This window comes from Olea europaea, unplaced genomic scaffold (genome assembly GCF_002742605.1).
Source record: "Olea europaea var. sylvestris unplaced genomic scaffold, O_europaea_v1 scaffold1831, whole genome shotgun sequence".
Lineage (NCBI taxonomy): Eukaryota > Viridiplantae > Streptophyta > Magnoliopsida > Lamiales > Oleaceae > Olea > Olea europaea.
The window spans coordinates 219680-235960 of NW_019236075.1; the positions used below are offsets into that span (position 1 = coordinate 219680).

General features: G+C 35.3%; 3 protein-coding genes across 18 annotated transcripts; 2 read left to right on the forward strand and 1 right to left on the reverse strand.

Moving 5' to 3' along the window:
- Positions 1-2354: 2354 nt before the first annotated feature.
- On the forward strand, positions 2355-3956 carry LOC111378548 (cysteine protease XCP2-like). The gene is made up of 3 exons (XM_023001768.1): positions 2355-2882; positions 2972-3207; positions 3492-3956. Exons 1-3 carry the CDS (start codon positions 2417-2419, stop codon positions 3846-3848), a joined length of 1059 nt encoding a protein of 352 aa, XP_022857536.1. The 5' UTR covers positions 2355-2416; the 3' UTR covers positions 3849-3956.
- A 10-nt stretch (positions 3957-3966) lies between these two features.
- On the reverse strand, positions 3967-9484 carry LOC111378549 (increased DNA methylation 3-like). Of its 16 annotated transcripts, XM_023001775.1 has the most exons (7): positions 9185-9481; positions 9005-9084; positions 8198-8257; positions 7926-8005; positions 7151-7243; positions 4584-4798; positions 3967-4488 (listed from the first exon to the last, which is right to left on the reverse strand). In XM_023001775.1, exons 5-7 carry the CDS (start codon positions 7186-7188, stop codon positions 4226-4228), a joined length of 516 nt encoding a protein of 171 aa, XP_022857543.1. In that variant the 5' UTR covers positions 7189-7243; positions 7926-8005; positions 8198-8257; positions 9005-9084; positions 9185-9481; the 3' UTR covers positions 3967-4225. The 16 variants fall into 16 exon arrangements, with proteins under 16 accessions (XP_022857543.1, XP_022857542.1, XP_022857541.1 ...); XM_023001774.1 differs by having other exon boundaries at positions 4632-4793; positions 7168-8005; positions 9185-9484; XM_023001773.1 differs by having other exon boundaries at positions 4602-4793; positions 7168-8005; positions 9185-9484.
- A 693-nt stretch (positions 9485-10177) lies between these two features.
- LOC111378538 lies at positions 10178-13656 on the forward strand. The gene is made up of 5 exons (XM_023001757.1): positions 10178-10205; positions 10347-11096; positions 11182-11601; positions 11989-12133; positions 13455-13656. Exons 1-5 carry the CDS (start codon positions 10178-10180, stop codon positions 13654-13656), a joined length of 1545 nt encoding a protein of 514 aa, XP_022857525.1.
- The last annotated feature ends 2625 nt before the right edge of the window (positions 13657-16281 follow it).

The following is a 16281-nucleotide window of genomic DNA, read 5'->3' on the forward strand; positions in this document are numbered from 1 at the left end:
TTGCACAATCTAACTTTGTATAATTTTATTATCTCTTCCAAATCCATTTGAGATAAGATAAATATCAGCATCCAGGACTCATGACATATAGTATTTTTCAGATATGTCAAATATAGCAAACTCAAGTTTTGTAATGTTTGCCATTTAATTAACTACACAATAAAGTAAAAGAAAATACAATTAATTTTGAAAAACGTGATTAAACATTACATAATAATTAATTAAATAGTAAATATCAACATGACATGAGTTATATGTTTTTTGTTGGGGATAAATACTAATTTAAATTAATATATGTTTCGAAACATGTACTATTTTGGGAGCACGTTGTATTTTACTATTATTTTTTCAATAGCAATATATCAATATTCTTTTAGAATATCGAAAATTATAATTCATACTCTTCAAAAACAAGTAATATTCTTTTGAAATATTAATTATAATATTCTGCTATATCAAGAGTAACAGCAAACTATCTGTACTAGATAGATCTATAATTAATATGCTTTTGAAATAAGAATTATAATGTTTTGTTACTTCAGAAGCAACAATAATATATTATCAATTATAAATTTATAAAAGAACATCAAAAATATTTATTCAGGTACATGAATTATACATCTAATAATACACGTGTTATGAAGCAAAAAATATTTAATAATTCACACAAGAATTAAAGCAAAGTGTAAAAACTGTTTCTGCTGCAAATTGACCTAAATTGATTATAACTCAAATTCGAACAATTGAAAACATGTTGTGCCTCACCTGAAAACACGGATTAAAGACAAATTCATATGGATCTAATGATTGTAGCCGAATATGATTTAAATGAATGGATTCACAGAAATTCGTGCAATTGAGTGCCACATAATCAAGATACAAAATCAAGAGGCAGAAATTAATGCAATTGTAGTGGATGAAGCAGCCTTCAGTTTTTGATTGGTACCAAGAAAAAATTATTGGATTTGAATTGGATGAAGCATAAATTAACGCATATGTATAAAAAGACGTCACATGCTACCAAATTAATTTTGATATACGTAATAGATGATTATGTTTATGAAAAATTACTACTTTCACTAGATTTTGAAAAATTAAGTTTCCGTGAATCAAAATCTCATATTTATAGAGAAGAATTAAGGGTACAAAGGTAATAACTACTAGGATTGTAGAGATATAACAAATAAACTTACCATTTACAACAGGAATAAATTTGTAAAAAGAAACAGTTGCATTTAATATTTGTAAGGAAACATTCCATAAAAAACCTTTTCTTTGCCTTTCCAATAATTTCCAATGAAACATTTAATCGGTTGATCAATTTGAGGAAGAAACTAGTCTATTTCAATATTCATTTATATTACAGTCTATATATGTAATTTCTCAAAAAAATAAATAAATAAATAAATAAAAATTCAACACGATCAAAATGTGGGACGCAAGATTTCCAACTCAACAGAAGTTTGGGTTTACTCAAATTTGGTTGTAGGGCCAACACAAGAAGTGAACCACCAAAGGGCGAAGTAGATGCTATTGGAATCAAGTTAAATGACACTAAGAGGGAGCCTTTATTCAACAGAAAGTTAAAACTATACTCCTAACGAGGATCTATCTATAATAGCCTCGTCGATTAATCCCGAAGATACTCAAGGAGTTTTGATATCATCGTTCTAAGTCGTCAAAAGCTTCTTGCTCACATCTAGATATCTAAGGCGGGACACCCTGAAATTATTTTTTTTCGTATTAGCTTAGTACAAAGAATAATGATATTTATAGTTAACGATTGTTAGTAGTCATTCTATGTAACAGCTTGTTATTAAATTGTTATCTACTAATGCTACAAATAACAACATACCACAAAGAATGACAACTGATTATGAATAACATTATTCTAACAATACAATTTCTAACAAATCGATCACACTAACTAATTTTGGTGACTAGTCGTACATATATACATACCCGATGTGCTTTTAAGTCCTTGTTTGGTGTGGATTTTAATCTTGCAAAATATTTAAATTAAAGTCGAAAATTAATTTTAACCATATATTTTATGGAACCCGTAACCTTTGAACCACAGGTTTTATCAATTTTTATTAAAATTTATTAAAAATCTGATTTTTAACTATAACGACAAGGGTTTAAATTTCATGACTCATGGTCTCCCATAGTCTAGCAATTCATAGCATTCGTCATGTATTGTATCATCAAGATATTATATTTGGGACAATCTTTGATTCGAAGCCCAACAAAAGAACCATTCTTAAAGGTTCAGTATAGAACTGAATGTACATTTCATTCATCAACTTTACTCGTAAGCAACACACCATGGAGAACCTATATAAATCCCTAGTTGGTTTCCTTTGTTTCCCACTTCATCCATCAATATTTCTTTCCTTCTAAGTTCTACAAATTGATGGCTCTCCCTTCATTTTTAATGATGTTGTTTCTTGCATTTCTCTTGCTGTTCTCGACCTGCAAAGCATCTTCTCGTGATTTCTCAATCGTGGGGTATTCTCCAGACGATTTAACGAGCATTGATAGTCTCATCGATCTCTTTGAGTCATGGATTGAAAAACACGATAAGAATTATAAGAGCATTGAAGAGAAGTTGCACAGGTTCGAGATTTTCAAAGACAACCTTAAACACATCGATGAGAGAAATAAGAACATCCATAACTACTGGCTCGGTTTGAACGAGTTTGCAGATTTGAGTCATGAAGAGTTCAAGAATATGTATCTTGGGCTCAAGGCTGATTCATTGCCTCAACGAAATGAGTCCCCTGAACAATTCAAGTACAGAGATTTCGTGGATTTGCCCAAATCCGTTGACTGGAGAAAGAAGGGGGCAGTAACTGGTGTCAAGAACCAAGGTTCATGTGGTAAGTAACTAAAACTTGTTGCACAATGCATATGCAAAACTCAGACTAGAGAAATTGATGACTAACTTGAATGATTAATGTGCATGCAGGCAGCTGCTGGGCATTTTCGACAGTAGCTGCAATTGAGGGCATAAACCAAATTGTAACAGGAAATTTAACAGAGTTGTCTGAACAAGAGTTGATTGACTGTGACACTAAATATAACAATGGCTGCAATGGAGGTTTAATGGATTATGCATTTGCCTTTGTTGTTTCTAATGGAGGGCTCCATAAGGAAGAAGACTATCCCTATTTGATGGAAGAAGGAACCTGTGAAAAGCATAGGGTAAGGAAAAAAAGCCTTCGATAATAATACTACTAGTTTATACAAACTAACATTTACATTACTCACTTTTTGATACAAATTTTTCATGAGCTTTTTTTCTCACGCTTGTTCGTCCTATCGCATGGAGAAGAACAATCCTCTCAGATTCATTTATGTAACATATTTAACTACCATGACCTAATAAAAAATATGTATGCCCTATATACCCCTAAAATATAAGAAATGAATAGAATAATTAGGTTCCACATAGTTCAACACAATAATCTTTCAGCAAGTGGTTTCAGGATGAATCAGAGGCAGTCACAATTAGTGGTTACCATGATGTGCCGAGGAATGATGAACAAAGTCTATTGAAAGCACTCACAAACCAGCCTGTGAGCTTGGCCATTGAGGCTTCCGGTAGAGATTTCCAATTCTACAAAGGGGGTGTATTTGATGGGCACTGCGGAACTCAGCTTGATCACGGAGTGGCAGCTGTTGGATATGGATCAACAAATAGTATGGACTACATAATTGTAAAGAACTCATGGGGACCAAAATGGGGAGAGAAAGGGTATATAAGGATGAAGAGAAACACTGGGAAGTCAGAAGGGCTTTGTGGCATCAACAAAATGGCCTCTTTTCCTACCAAAACTAAGTGACTTATTCAGGCTTTCCTTTTTTCCTTGCTGTGTGTTGTCTATTTCCTGTATTGTTGTTACCGTGTAATTTGATTGTATAAGAAATAAGGACAGATAAGTCTTACTGCATACAGGTCTCTAAAGCCAACTTCTAAACATAATGAACTACCGAATTTCAAGTACAAATAAATTAGACCTGATTACTAAACCAGATTAAAGACGCCACCAACGAGGCTCTTAAACACGATCAGCAATATGAGTATGATTTGATTGAAACTCCTTCCAAAGAAATGCATAGTGAAACTGCAAGGCTTGCAAACGTATAATTTGCTAAAGAAAAATAAATTAAGCAATCTTAGCAGACTTATGAATGTGGCTACAAGCGAAGATACCAATTATCACGCGCCTTCAGTTGCAACATGAGGAGTTCTTTGTTTTAGCACCACGACCTCCAGTATACCATCTGGTTGAAAACTTGGTGAAAATAATCTGGGGTCCACTGGTCCAGGCAAATTGAAAGATATGGTGAAAGGGCCTGCTGGGCAGAGCTGATGTAGTTTCAATTCAAATTCCTCAGATTCATTTTTCAAAATTTGAGCATCTGCTACAACCCCCTCTATGCGCACACTTCCGTCTGAATGTATATCACACTTCAAATTACCTGATACAAGAACCATTGCAATGAAATTTGTTTGGCATTGTACTTGGGGCTAGAGTATGCATGTGTGACAAAGAAGAAAGAAATTAGATAATTACTGTTACTACTCTTCACACCAGGAAGGGCAACACGGAAAAGATAGCCACCTTCACTTTCTCCTATGTCAATAAGACCGAGAGGTGGTCCAATTGCACCTTCTTTAGCGGTTCCCTTCAAAGATACAGCTAGTTTCAATTTTGGAGATGCAGTGTTCTGATCTGGATACATGCTTCTGGAAATAGAATTATTGCCCAAAAAATGCTGGCTTCCTGCACTTTACATGAGAATCCAGATGAGGGCATTACATATGGACAAGGATTAGAAATGGGTTAGGTACCCTTGTTTATTTGGAAAAATGCCTACAACATCTATAAGAATGTCAGAAAAACATAAGTTGACGAAATATTGGCAACTACGCCTCCGTATGGGAAGAATTTATAAATGGTTCATAAATTTAAACCACACATTCGTAACTACTACTCATTATTATCCGCACATTTTGTGGGATCCACTACTATTTCTCTTTATATACCATTTTGCAAATGGAGACAATATCAGCAACATGTAAGCCATAAGGGGAAAATATTATTAAACTACCTAAGTTGAAGCTTCGCACTTGCCTTCCATAACTTGTCCTGCTTTAGTTCTCATTGGTTATCTTTCAATAAAGAGTGAATTGATTGATGCTTTTATTATAGCCACCAACGTTCCTCCCTTGCATTGTCGGAGAAGGTTGACCAACCTAGTCAACGCTGGTAGTCGACCGGACAACCCTCACTTTATCATGAGGGAAAGGTTAATTTATTTGGTCAATGCGAAGAAGGTTGAGTACATTAGTTTCCACTTACACTCACCGCTTATCTGTCCACTATCATTACTGTGACTCAACTAAACGCATGATGACTAGCTCATTTAAAATATATTGTTTGAATAATCTAGCTAGATGCCTCTAGTACATCGTTTATAACTAAGTATGACTGGGAACATATCTTATCTTACATCGTGATTTCAGGAATGGATAAGTATTCAACCACAGCTGTAAAGCCACGTCATCACGCCCTACTTCTATATAAAGAAGGTGAAAATCCCAGGCATGGGGTGTTTTCACATTCAGTCATTACATATCCTTCTTCAAGAACAGTACTTTCCTCCCATACTTCCTTTCACACCGGAGTGGCCTCGGGGAAGAGGTGTACTGCCACTTTAGCAGGTTTTAGGCTGAAAACTTTGCCGTTGATGGAGGAAAATGACACAACATCATTGATAAAAGAAAATGTTTTGAAAAATGCAACTAATTAATCGTGCAAAATCCATTCACACAGATTAAAACATAGTGAATATCCAACAAAAGTTGTTCTCATATAAGAGGTAACATGACTGAGATTTTACTACTCATGAGACAGCAATAACAAATTGAAAGTTACTTCAATGCACTTATGTCAGCATCAAAGCCCAGTTAAAGATATATAAGATGTTCTCTGGACCAAGATAATGACAAACTTTGAACATTTTGGTGCATACATAAACAAGATATGATATGACAGCAGTATATGTACATCACATCAAAAAACATGACATCACAACAGTGTTAACTACTAGATTTCAAGAAGGCTAACATGTTAACATATATGGGAAAGCCAGAAATGGATCCTCTCCATCCTATGGACAGATTCAGCTCCTCTTGATGCTCCGTCAACTGGAATGTTTTCAGGTATTTAGCTTTGTAACGACAAATCTTAAAAAATCTCTCATTCCCAAAGGTAACCCTTCATGTTTTCGATTTACTCATTCCCAGGAAACAAATTAGTTATATTTTTTTCCATTCTTGGTCTGGAACTTGATAAATCTATTTCCCGTGTGGATAATTGATTTCATGTCTTTATGCTCAATCATTAGAAGAGTGTCATCAGATAGCATACTCCATATACTCTAGGTAGTATGTCCATATAAGAACCATGCATCAGTCCATGCACCATTCAAGGGGAGTCACACCCCTATAGGCAAATGAAGATTGAATATTGCCATTTAAGCAGCAGTATCATGGCTCACTTCACTACAATATTTAACGATTTGAATGTTCATTAGAAGAATCCAAAATAGGTTGATACGTGAGGTCAACGCTACCAAGGATCATAGATGGTGCTGCTATGTATACGAACACTTTATTATCTGATATATCTCTCCTATACCAAGTTCTAAAAAACATATGATGATAGCCGACATGGTCAATATCAGACTCACGAATTACCTTTTGAAACCTGGGAAGAGACAAGCATAATAATGGAAAGCACCACCAAAATGGAAATATATCAAAACAAAACATACTGATTTAACATTAAATGGGGGAAAAAACAAAATCGCACCCAATTATAGTTATTATAACCATAACCATGTAAACCTATTAACTAATAAAATTGGTATTGAAGGCCAACTGAATTTTTTTCCTTAAAAAAAAAGAAATAGCCGAAGCCGTGGTAACAGAGAGCTTCAATTTGAGAAGGGTATTTTAACCTAAAACTTTTCACGAAGCGCTGATGGGTGAAGCACAATAGTATGATGTTCAAAAAAAAATAAAAATAAAATTGAAACACAATGGTATTGAAGACATAAAATGAAATTAGATTACTTAAAAATGGTTAAAACCTGGACCCATGGATAAACCATGACGGAACCACAATGTTATTTCAACTCTTCTGAATCCATGAAGGGGCTCAGACACCTGAAATTTGGACAGTAGTATTGAACAATATTTTGAATTGATCATAGATTTAAAATGTCCATTAAAGATGTTTGGTGTGTATTTCAAATCAAGTTGCATGCCCATTTTAAACAGTTTATGATACATTGGACATTACTAAGCCATAAAATTAAATAAGGTTGGAAAATACTAACTCCATTTTGTTTTGATTGCCAAACTCTCTTTTAAGATATTCCGAGATAATAGCTACTTAAGAAGGATTTTTTCACATTGTTATTCCAAAACTACTTTCGAAAAAGCTCATAATTATCTTCTTGGTTCCACTTGCACCTACTTCCACTCTGCCAACTCAATGAAGACCCACACGAGGAGATTCCTACTGCCAATTACTTTTCCTCCCTAATAGTGTATTTATGGTTAAAACAAATGGTGTATTTATGGTTAAAAGAGTAAAAACTATGAGAAAAATTCTCCTCCTCTAAATATCCAATCCTGTTAACTGGACTATTTCAAGATTCAACCAATTTCCACAACTTGCAACTCCATGTAAAGCGAACCGACCTAGTGGAATCCAAATTTGTTAAACAACTTGGTCATTGGTAAATTGACAGTTCCATACAGGCTGAGAGTGAGGAGGACATATACAAATGGTTGAAAGTGTCGGTGAGTTGATCGAATGTGTACAAGCACATGGGTCACTTACTTGTTCTATCTCTGGATGTAGACAAGTCTTCTCACAGGCAAGTCTTGCCCAACCACATTAAATTCGAGTATTCACTGGTCCTACATTCATGAATGATAGCATATGACAATTCAAAGATTCAACACCACGACTATGAAAAAACTGGAGAAAATATATGTGTGTAAGAATTGCACCAGAACTGGGAACTGTACAGGTTGAAGATCAAGGCATACAAGAATATGATATATCTATTTTAATATTGAGAAAGAGGAGAAGGCCCTTTGTCTTCTTACCTCTTCCTGAGTCTTACGAAGGCCTAGTGACTAACTAGCTCTGCAGCAAGATGTCCAAGACTTGAAACAAAAAAAATCATCATTCTTGTCTTAAGAGGAATAGAAAATGAAACCAAGATGAGGACAAAACTTATCATTGATTGTGCAAAGCAAACAATCTTTGATATATATATATATATATATATATATTTTTTTTTTTTTTTTTATTTATCAGGTGCATAGTGCAAGCTAGGCATCTTCGAATACAAGCAATCCTAGGTGCGGAGGCAGATTGGTGTCTCAGTGTTTTTATTAGGCTTTAACTTTGAGACAACCTAAGTGTGCTAAACAAGCAAATTATTTCATCCACATTAAGTGATTTCACGAAGACTTGAGTAGGGTGCATGAGAGCAAGACAGAACAATGCACATAAAAGATTCGAGAAAGCTCTTTCGCAATTGAGAAAAAATTTACAAGGGCTTAGGTTTGGACACATATCAAGTGTGATATTTCTTGTATTGTTTCTCTCATGGGAAAGTATGGTCACTCTCCTGAATGTATGAAAGACATGCCATGACAAACTAGTTCCTTCACTTGCCCTCGTATTCAAAGGCCTAAACTTAGCACTATATGCAACAGACTGAATACCAAACAGCAAACAGCTATTAGTACAAAAAGACTCATAGTATACAAAATCATGAATAAATAAATCCTAAAATCTACGATTTTAAATAAATATACACACAAGTATAGAACCCAAAAAGGAAATGTACATAAATATCAAATTCAAACATCGAAAAAGAGGTAACTTTACCTAGATTGGCTTACCTTTAAATAATAAAGAAAGTTATTGGTCGAATAAACACAATCCGACCTCTTCAAAAGTGAAATCCAGAAACACCCGAAATCTACAAAAGCCCAAAATCCAATTAGTAGAAATAGTAAAAAGGGTTTAAGATGAAATTACAAAAATCGATGTGCATTTTTTCTCAAGTATCGGGATATAACTATTATCAGAGTCAAGCCTTATCATCCGTTTGCACCGCTGTATGTGTATGTAAACTGATACAACACGTCGCGAAAATTTGAGAGAGAGTATAAAGAAAGAAGGAGGAGATGTCTTGGGAGTCCAAATTTTAAATGCAAATTTCTTTTCTTGTTTTCGTATTTTTCAATTGGTGTTTGACCAAATCTAGACTTATGAATATTGAATTCAGACAGCATAGTACAGTGTCATTTTCTTCCGACCAACGGTACTCTACGAATTGAAGAGAGAACATCAAAAGCTGAGCAGGTTTTTACACTTGGAAGTTTGATCCAATAGGTTTTATTAACTCTTTTAGAGTTAATTATCCCAAACATCACTTAACTTTACCTAAAGTTTTCAGACTTTATCTAAAGTTTTCAGTAGGTCATTGAACTTAAAAAACAACGTCATTTATCACTGAACTTTTGATATTGCTACCCCATCCATCACCGAACAGAAGTCTGTCAAGAAACTTAACTGAAATCATGATGTGGCTGACGGAGCTCATGACGTGGCCGTTTTTGTAAGTAATTTTTGCCAAATCGTATAAGTGCTAGTGACGTGTCAAAATGCAAACACGTTTTTTACCTAAAAAAACAAAAACCCAAATCAAACCCCGACCCCGTTTTCCCCCAATTGCCAACAATTACCCATTTCCCTCCAATTGAAACCCAAAACCCCCTTCCCCCATCGATGAGAAATGCCTGGTCAGAAAATTGAGAGACAATTCTGCAAGTCGACGATATAGAGCTTCTAATCCCGAGCCAAGATCCTGCAAATCGTGACCGCAAAAACCACAAAACCTCCAAGCTCAAGAACCCTAGAAATCCGAACCTACAGAGAACCCTAAAAACGCGACCTTCAGCGAACGTTGGGAACCTTTGAAGAACCTCCGATCAAGGGCTGACCTCCATTGCAAATAGGTAGCGAACCTTCAACTAACCTGCAATCGCCTCCCTTCTGTTTGTACCGAAATGGCAGATGTTGAGAAACAATCGACAGGTTAGGAAAAAAAAATCTCCATCTACATTGATTCAATTGGTTGTAGTAGTATTTTAAATGATTTTTTTTTTCAATTGGATAGTATCATTTATTTTACATTACTGGAGTCTTTAACTTATGTAATTTTTAATACAAATGTAGATGACTCGAACTATGATGTGTATGATGATGATGACAGTCTGTTCGATCGTAGTGTGAGAAAAGGTATTGAAATGGATATGCATACCATGGTGGAGTATGAAGAAGACCTTGAATTACATAGTTCTTCATATGCAACTTCAGAAGAGTTAAAATTTGGCAATAGTTCAGATTCGGAGTATAATAGAGGTCAATTGACTTATCCTAAATATTATGATGGAAATGAAAAGAAGAATCCGCATCTTGAAGTTGGGTTACTTTTTGCTTCGTTCGACGAGCTAAAATCTGTTGTGAGGAATTATGTGGTGTTCAATCGGGTTGAACCTATCTTCAAACGAAACGATAAAGATCGTGTTCATTGTTTTTGTAAAGATGGATGCCCATGGAAGTTGTGGGTGTCAAAGTTACAGGATCGAGACACTGTTCAGATAAAAACCTGTGATCCGAAATACATTTGTTTTAAGGTTCGGGCAAATAAGTATGCAAACTATAAATGGCTTGCGGAATATTATTTGGAGGACTTCAAAGTTAATCCTAAATGGAAGACAAAACATTTTAGAACTATTGTGAGAAAGGATTTTGGTTCGCACATTACTAAGGTAGTCGCTTGGAATTCGAGAAAATACGCTAAGGTTTTAGTAGAACGTAGCGATGAAAAACAATTTGCTTTGCTATGGCGTTATGGGGCTGAATTGAGAAAAACAAATCCGGGTTCAATTGTGATCATTTCTCAGGTGGATAATGTTCTTAGAGGTATCTACATTTGCATTGAGGCATGTAAGAGAGGATTCCTACAAGGTTGTTAATGTTTTGTGAGCATAGACGGATTTTTTGAAAGGAAAATACGGTGGTCAGTTGCTAGCAGCAATTGGGGTTGATGCCAATGATTCCATATATCTTATTGCATATGCAATAGTTGAGAAAGAAAACACTAGTTCATGGCGTTGGTTTCTTATGTTGTTAGCTGAGGACCTTTCTATAGAGAATTGGGTGTCCGTAACCTTCATGAGTGATAGAGAAAAAGGACTAGTTAAAGTTGTTGTCGATCTATTTCCCGTAGCAGAACATAGGTTTTGTATTAGGCATATGTATCAGAACTTTTTTCGACGCGAGTTCACGGGAAAGTACTTAAAAGATTGCTTGTGGGGTCCTACAAAATCAAGTCATTTGGCTTCGTTTAAACACTGGATGTCAAAGATTGAAACTGCTAGTCCGACGGCCTACAGATTGTTGAAGGCCAAACCACCGTCTGAGTGGAGTAGGTCTCACTTTTCTGACCAAGCAAAGTGCGAAATGCTCCTTAAAAACCTATGCGAGTGCTTCAACAAATTTATTCTTGAGGAAAGGAATAAATCGATTCTAACGCTGTTGATTGGATTCAAATGAAGTTGATGCATAGAATTCAAATGAAGAGGGACAAAATGAGAAGCTACATCAACTCAATATGTCCGAAAATCCAAAAGATTCTAGAAAAAAAATGTTGATGTGGTCCGTGAATGCATCTTGCGGTGGAATGGGGTACATCAATATCAAGTGGAGTGTCCAAATGGTGAATACATAGTTGACATGGAGAACAAAATGTGTGCTTGTCGATGATGGGAAATATCAGGAATCCCATGTTCACACGCTATTGCTTGCATCTTAGACAAAGGAAATGAGATAAAGGATTACGTGTCGGAATTGTTTACAATTGACACCTACTTGAGCACATATGAACATTTTATATATCCAATGAACGACAAAGAGTTGTGGCCTGAAACTGAACAACCACTTGTTAAGCATCCACCTTGGTACGTTGCTACAAAAGGAAGGAAACAAAGAAAGAGAAGGAAAGGACCTGAAGAGAATGAAACCTCTCAATCACAAACAAAATCATAATCAGTAATGTCAGTAAAGAAAAAGGGTATGGTGTTTATGACATGTTCAGTGTGTAGAGTAAAGGGACACAACAAACGATCCCACAAAGTGACGAACGTACTACATACCGGTCCAAGTGCAACTGAGGATCAGCAAGTTGTTGATGACCGCTGAAAATGATCGAGGTTGGGATGCTACTAATAGCAGATTATGTTTTGTTATTTTGGGATAATTCCTTATTTTGAATGATTGGAACGAGATGTCGGATACACCAAATGTGACAATCTGTTAAGTTATTTTGGCCTGAAAATGATCGAGGATGGGATGCTACTAATGGCAGAATACGTTTTGTTATTTTTGGATAATTCCTTATTTTAAATGATTGGACCGAGATGTCGGATACACCAAATGTGAAAATCTGTTTAGTTATTTTGGCCTAGACACTTCTTTTGAAAACCTCTTATGTAATTCCAGTGTTGGCAAGAAATGGAAACACATTTTCTGTTCTAGTGTATCATTTTAGTTTTTATTATACGCTGCAATTTTAATGATTTTGGTATTGAATAATCACAAGAACTTGTTGGAATTTTGGAATTGAAGCAAACTCAAATTTGAAACATGTTACACCAACATACTTGTACCCATGTCCAAAGTCATTTCACTAGCAAACTGATACACATTACAGGAATACTACAGCAAACGGAAAGACATTACAGATCCACAAAATGAGTGCTACAAAATGGGAGTAGACTGTCTAACCACAAAATGATCGAAACAAAGGCATCCACACTAAACAAATCTATCATCCACACTGGAAATAAATTACAGCAACACCGCCTTTATGTTCACCATCCTCACTACAAACAAATTCGGCCTTCCCCAGACCAACGCTTGAGCCGTGAGCTACACTACTTACAATAGGAAAAATGTTATAGCAACTAGCAACAATATGTAGAATCCAACGATGTAAAATTTCTTATCCTCGTTCAGAAGATCTTGTGTCATATGTAGGTCCTCACCTCGTTCATTGACTTCCTGGAGATTTAATCTCAATTTTGATGCTATGAGATTGAACAGAACTGCTGCTCTTATCCTCCCTGGATAGAAGCGTATCAATTGCACCATCAGAACCATTTGAATTTTTACTACCACCATGAGAAGCTTCATATGCACCAAGTAAAACCAAAAGAAATTCCTCAACAGATTTATTACCATCATTAATCTTCCCCCACGCAATTTTAGGGTTCTCTGCAGGTTTGGATTTCTAGGGTTCTTGCGCTGGAGGTTTTGTGATTCTTGCGATCGCGATTTGCAGGATCTTGGCTCAGGATTAGAAGCTCTACATCGTCGACTTGCAGAATTGTCTCTCAATTTTCTAGCCGGGCATTTGTTGTTAACGAGAGAAGAGGGTTTTGGGTTTCAATTGGAGGGCAATGGCAATGGGGGAAATGGGTAATTGTTGGCAATTGGGGGAGTACGGTGTCGGGGGTTTGATTTGGGTTTTTGTTTTTAAAATTTGTTTTGTTTTTTTTTTTTAGGTAACAACGTGTTTGCATTTTAACACGTCACTAGCACTTATACGATTTGGCAAAAATCACTTACAAAAATGGCCACATCATGAGCTCCATCAACCACGTCATGATTTCAGTTAAGTTTTTTGACAGACTTCTGTTCGGTGATGGATGGGGTAGCAGTATCAAAAGTTCAGTGATGAATGGCGTTGTTTTTTAAGTTCAATGACCTGCTGGAAACTTCAGGTAAAGTTCAGTGATGTTTGGAGTAATTAACTCACTCTGTTTTAAATGTAACTAAAGTATATTTTCAATATAAAATAATAAAAATGTATCTTCCTTTATACAAATTAATAAATTCCCCATTTGAAGATTTGTTATTTAGAGTGTGTTTGAGCCTCATTTTTATTAAAAAAATACATTTTAAAATAGTAAATTGATGGGAAATATGTTATTGAAAAATAAGGAAATATTTTTTATTTACGTGTAATATTATTTCAATGAAGAATGTGTGATTGAAAAGACGAGCGGAAAAAATGTGTTTTGGAGGAATTAAGAATCAAACAAAGCCTTAAATCAATCTATGAATCCGTTTAGCTAAAGCTCAATTTATTCATAAAAGTATAACAAGAATAACATGCGATATTTGTTTGTTTTCAAGTTTTACTTTTCGAATTTGAATCCTTGACAACAAGTTTTCTAACCACCAAATTTTTGACACCGCCATCTTAGATAAACATATGTGATTGAAGAAAATTTGGACAATAACCATGCAAAAGTATGTTAGTTCGACACATGAGCAGCACTACACTGTCAGAAAGAATTTCTACAAAAACTCTACAGACTATTCACAATGTGGTGGGCCAGCCCCTTTTTTTTTTTGACAATATTTTATTACATGAGGTCCCTCGTCGGACCCATATTCCATGTGAGTACCTTGTACACACCCTGTGAGAAGTCTAATTCAATTATAATTGTCAGCTCTCTACACATTTTGTTACTTAAAATAGTAAAATTGATTTAAAAATTTAAGTAAAAAGGAAAATTTCCCATCTTCTACAATATCCACCACCCACACACCACTTTATGAGTAGCGAAGTGAAACTCGTGAGAGAAATTCCTTCTCACCCTCTGTTTCCATAGTTTTTGCGAACTTTTGGGGTTCCCTACATTTATTTGGAAACCATGGGGAAGGGGTGACCACCGACAATTGGTTTTAGGGATGTAGTTGGTGTCGCAATTTGTTTTGGTGGTGGGGATAAGAAGAGGGTGGAGATGATGAATTTTTTTTATTTTTAAATCTCTCTCTCTCTCTCTCTATTTACTGATACTATGTAAGCACTCTTTTGCCACTATGAAAGTTTTAACATGTAGTACATGTTAAAACTAACGAACATTTCAATGCCCCTATACATGATCTCACAACTTTGCTAAGACCTGTGTTTTTTATAGACAATTGTTCGAGCCTAATCCATAATAAAAAAAAATGTTTGTGATTGTTCCAAAAGAAATGAAACCAAATATATGGTTATTGTCCAAAGGTCTTTCAAGTGCATATTTTTCAAAGATTAGAGATGCGAGCCAAATTAGTAAGTTAGGGACCCGTTGCAATTTTCAGAAATGTTAGAAACTCTAGTTACAATTTTTCTAAATGAAAATTTTGTCCAACCATTTGTCCTTCTAGTACTTTTCCATGTTCCCCAACTAGAGGTGAAAAAAAATTTGTCAAATTGAAAAATCGAATTGAAACCATTAGTTTGAATTCATGTGAAATCATTTTATCAAGCTGTTTAGATACCATTTGGTCTAAATTTCGATAGATAAAATCATTAAAGACAAACCAACTATTGAGAAGCAAGTGTGAATTGCCTTGTATAATTTCTTTGTGGCTATACACTTGACACTTAAGTAATTCATGCCAAAAAATGTCTCAATCAAGGCGCTGGCGTTCTCGTGCCACAGTTCTAATCCGAGTGGCATGTTTTTCCACTATTCACTCAATTTCCAGATCGAACGAGAGCAATTTTTAGATAAAATAAAGAAACTAAAAAATAAATCTGTCCCAAGAAATCATTATTGCGCATTTACAACTATGTTTATGCACTTGCTTCGATACTCTTGCGCAAACCTTTCATGCCTATATAAGGCTGCTATCTTTGTCATGACTGTTACAGGACAATTGCTTCAACATAAGTGCAACAAATCATTAATGTTGGCCATTTGTTCGCCAAAGTTTTGTCATGAAAGTCAATGGATCAAGATTGTATCCGCCTTTAGTTTTGACTTTCTACTTTGGGATCTCACGTTTGTATTCAATTGAACCAAACCAGATCAAACCATCCACGATAACATTTACACTTGTTAAAAAGTGAAACTGTACACGTTGGCCACCTTTCAAGTCTAATAAGAGAAAGCAATTGGATTAGCCGTCAAGGGAATAACTAAGTAACTAAGAACAGAAGAGGGAATTTCTGGAAAGAAGTTCAAGACGTAGAGAGAACTACGTGGAGTGGAGGCATTCCGAGGGTGCTGAGAAGCTAATGACAGTGGGGACGGAGAAATTTCGCCTG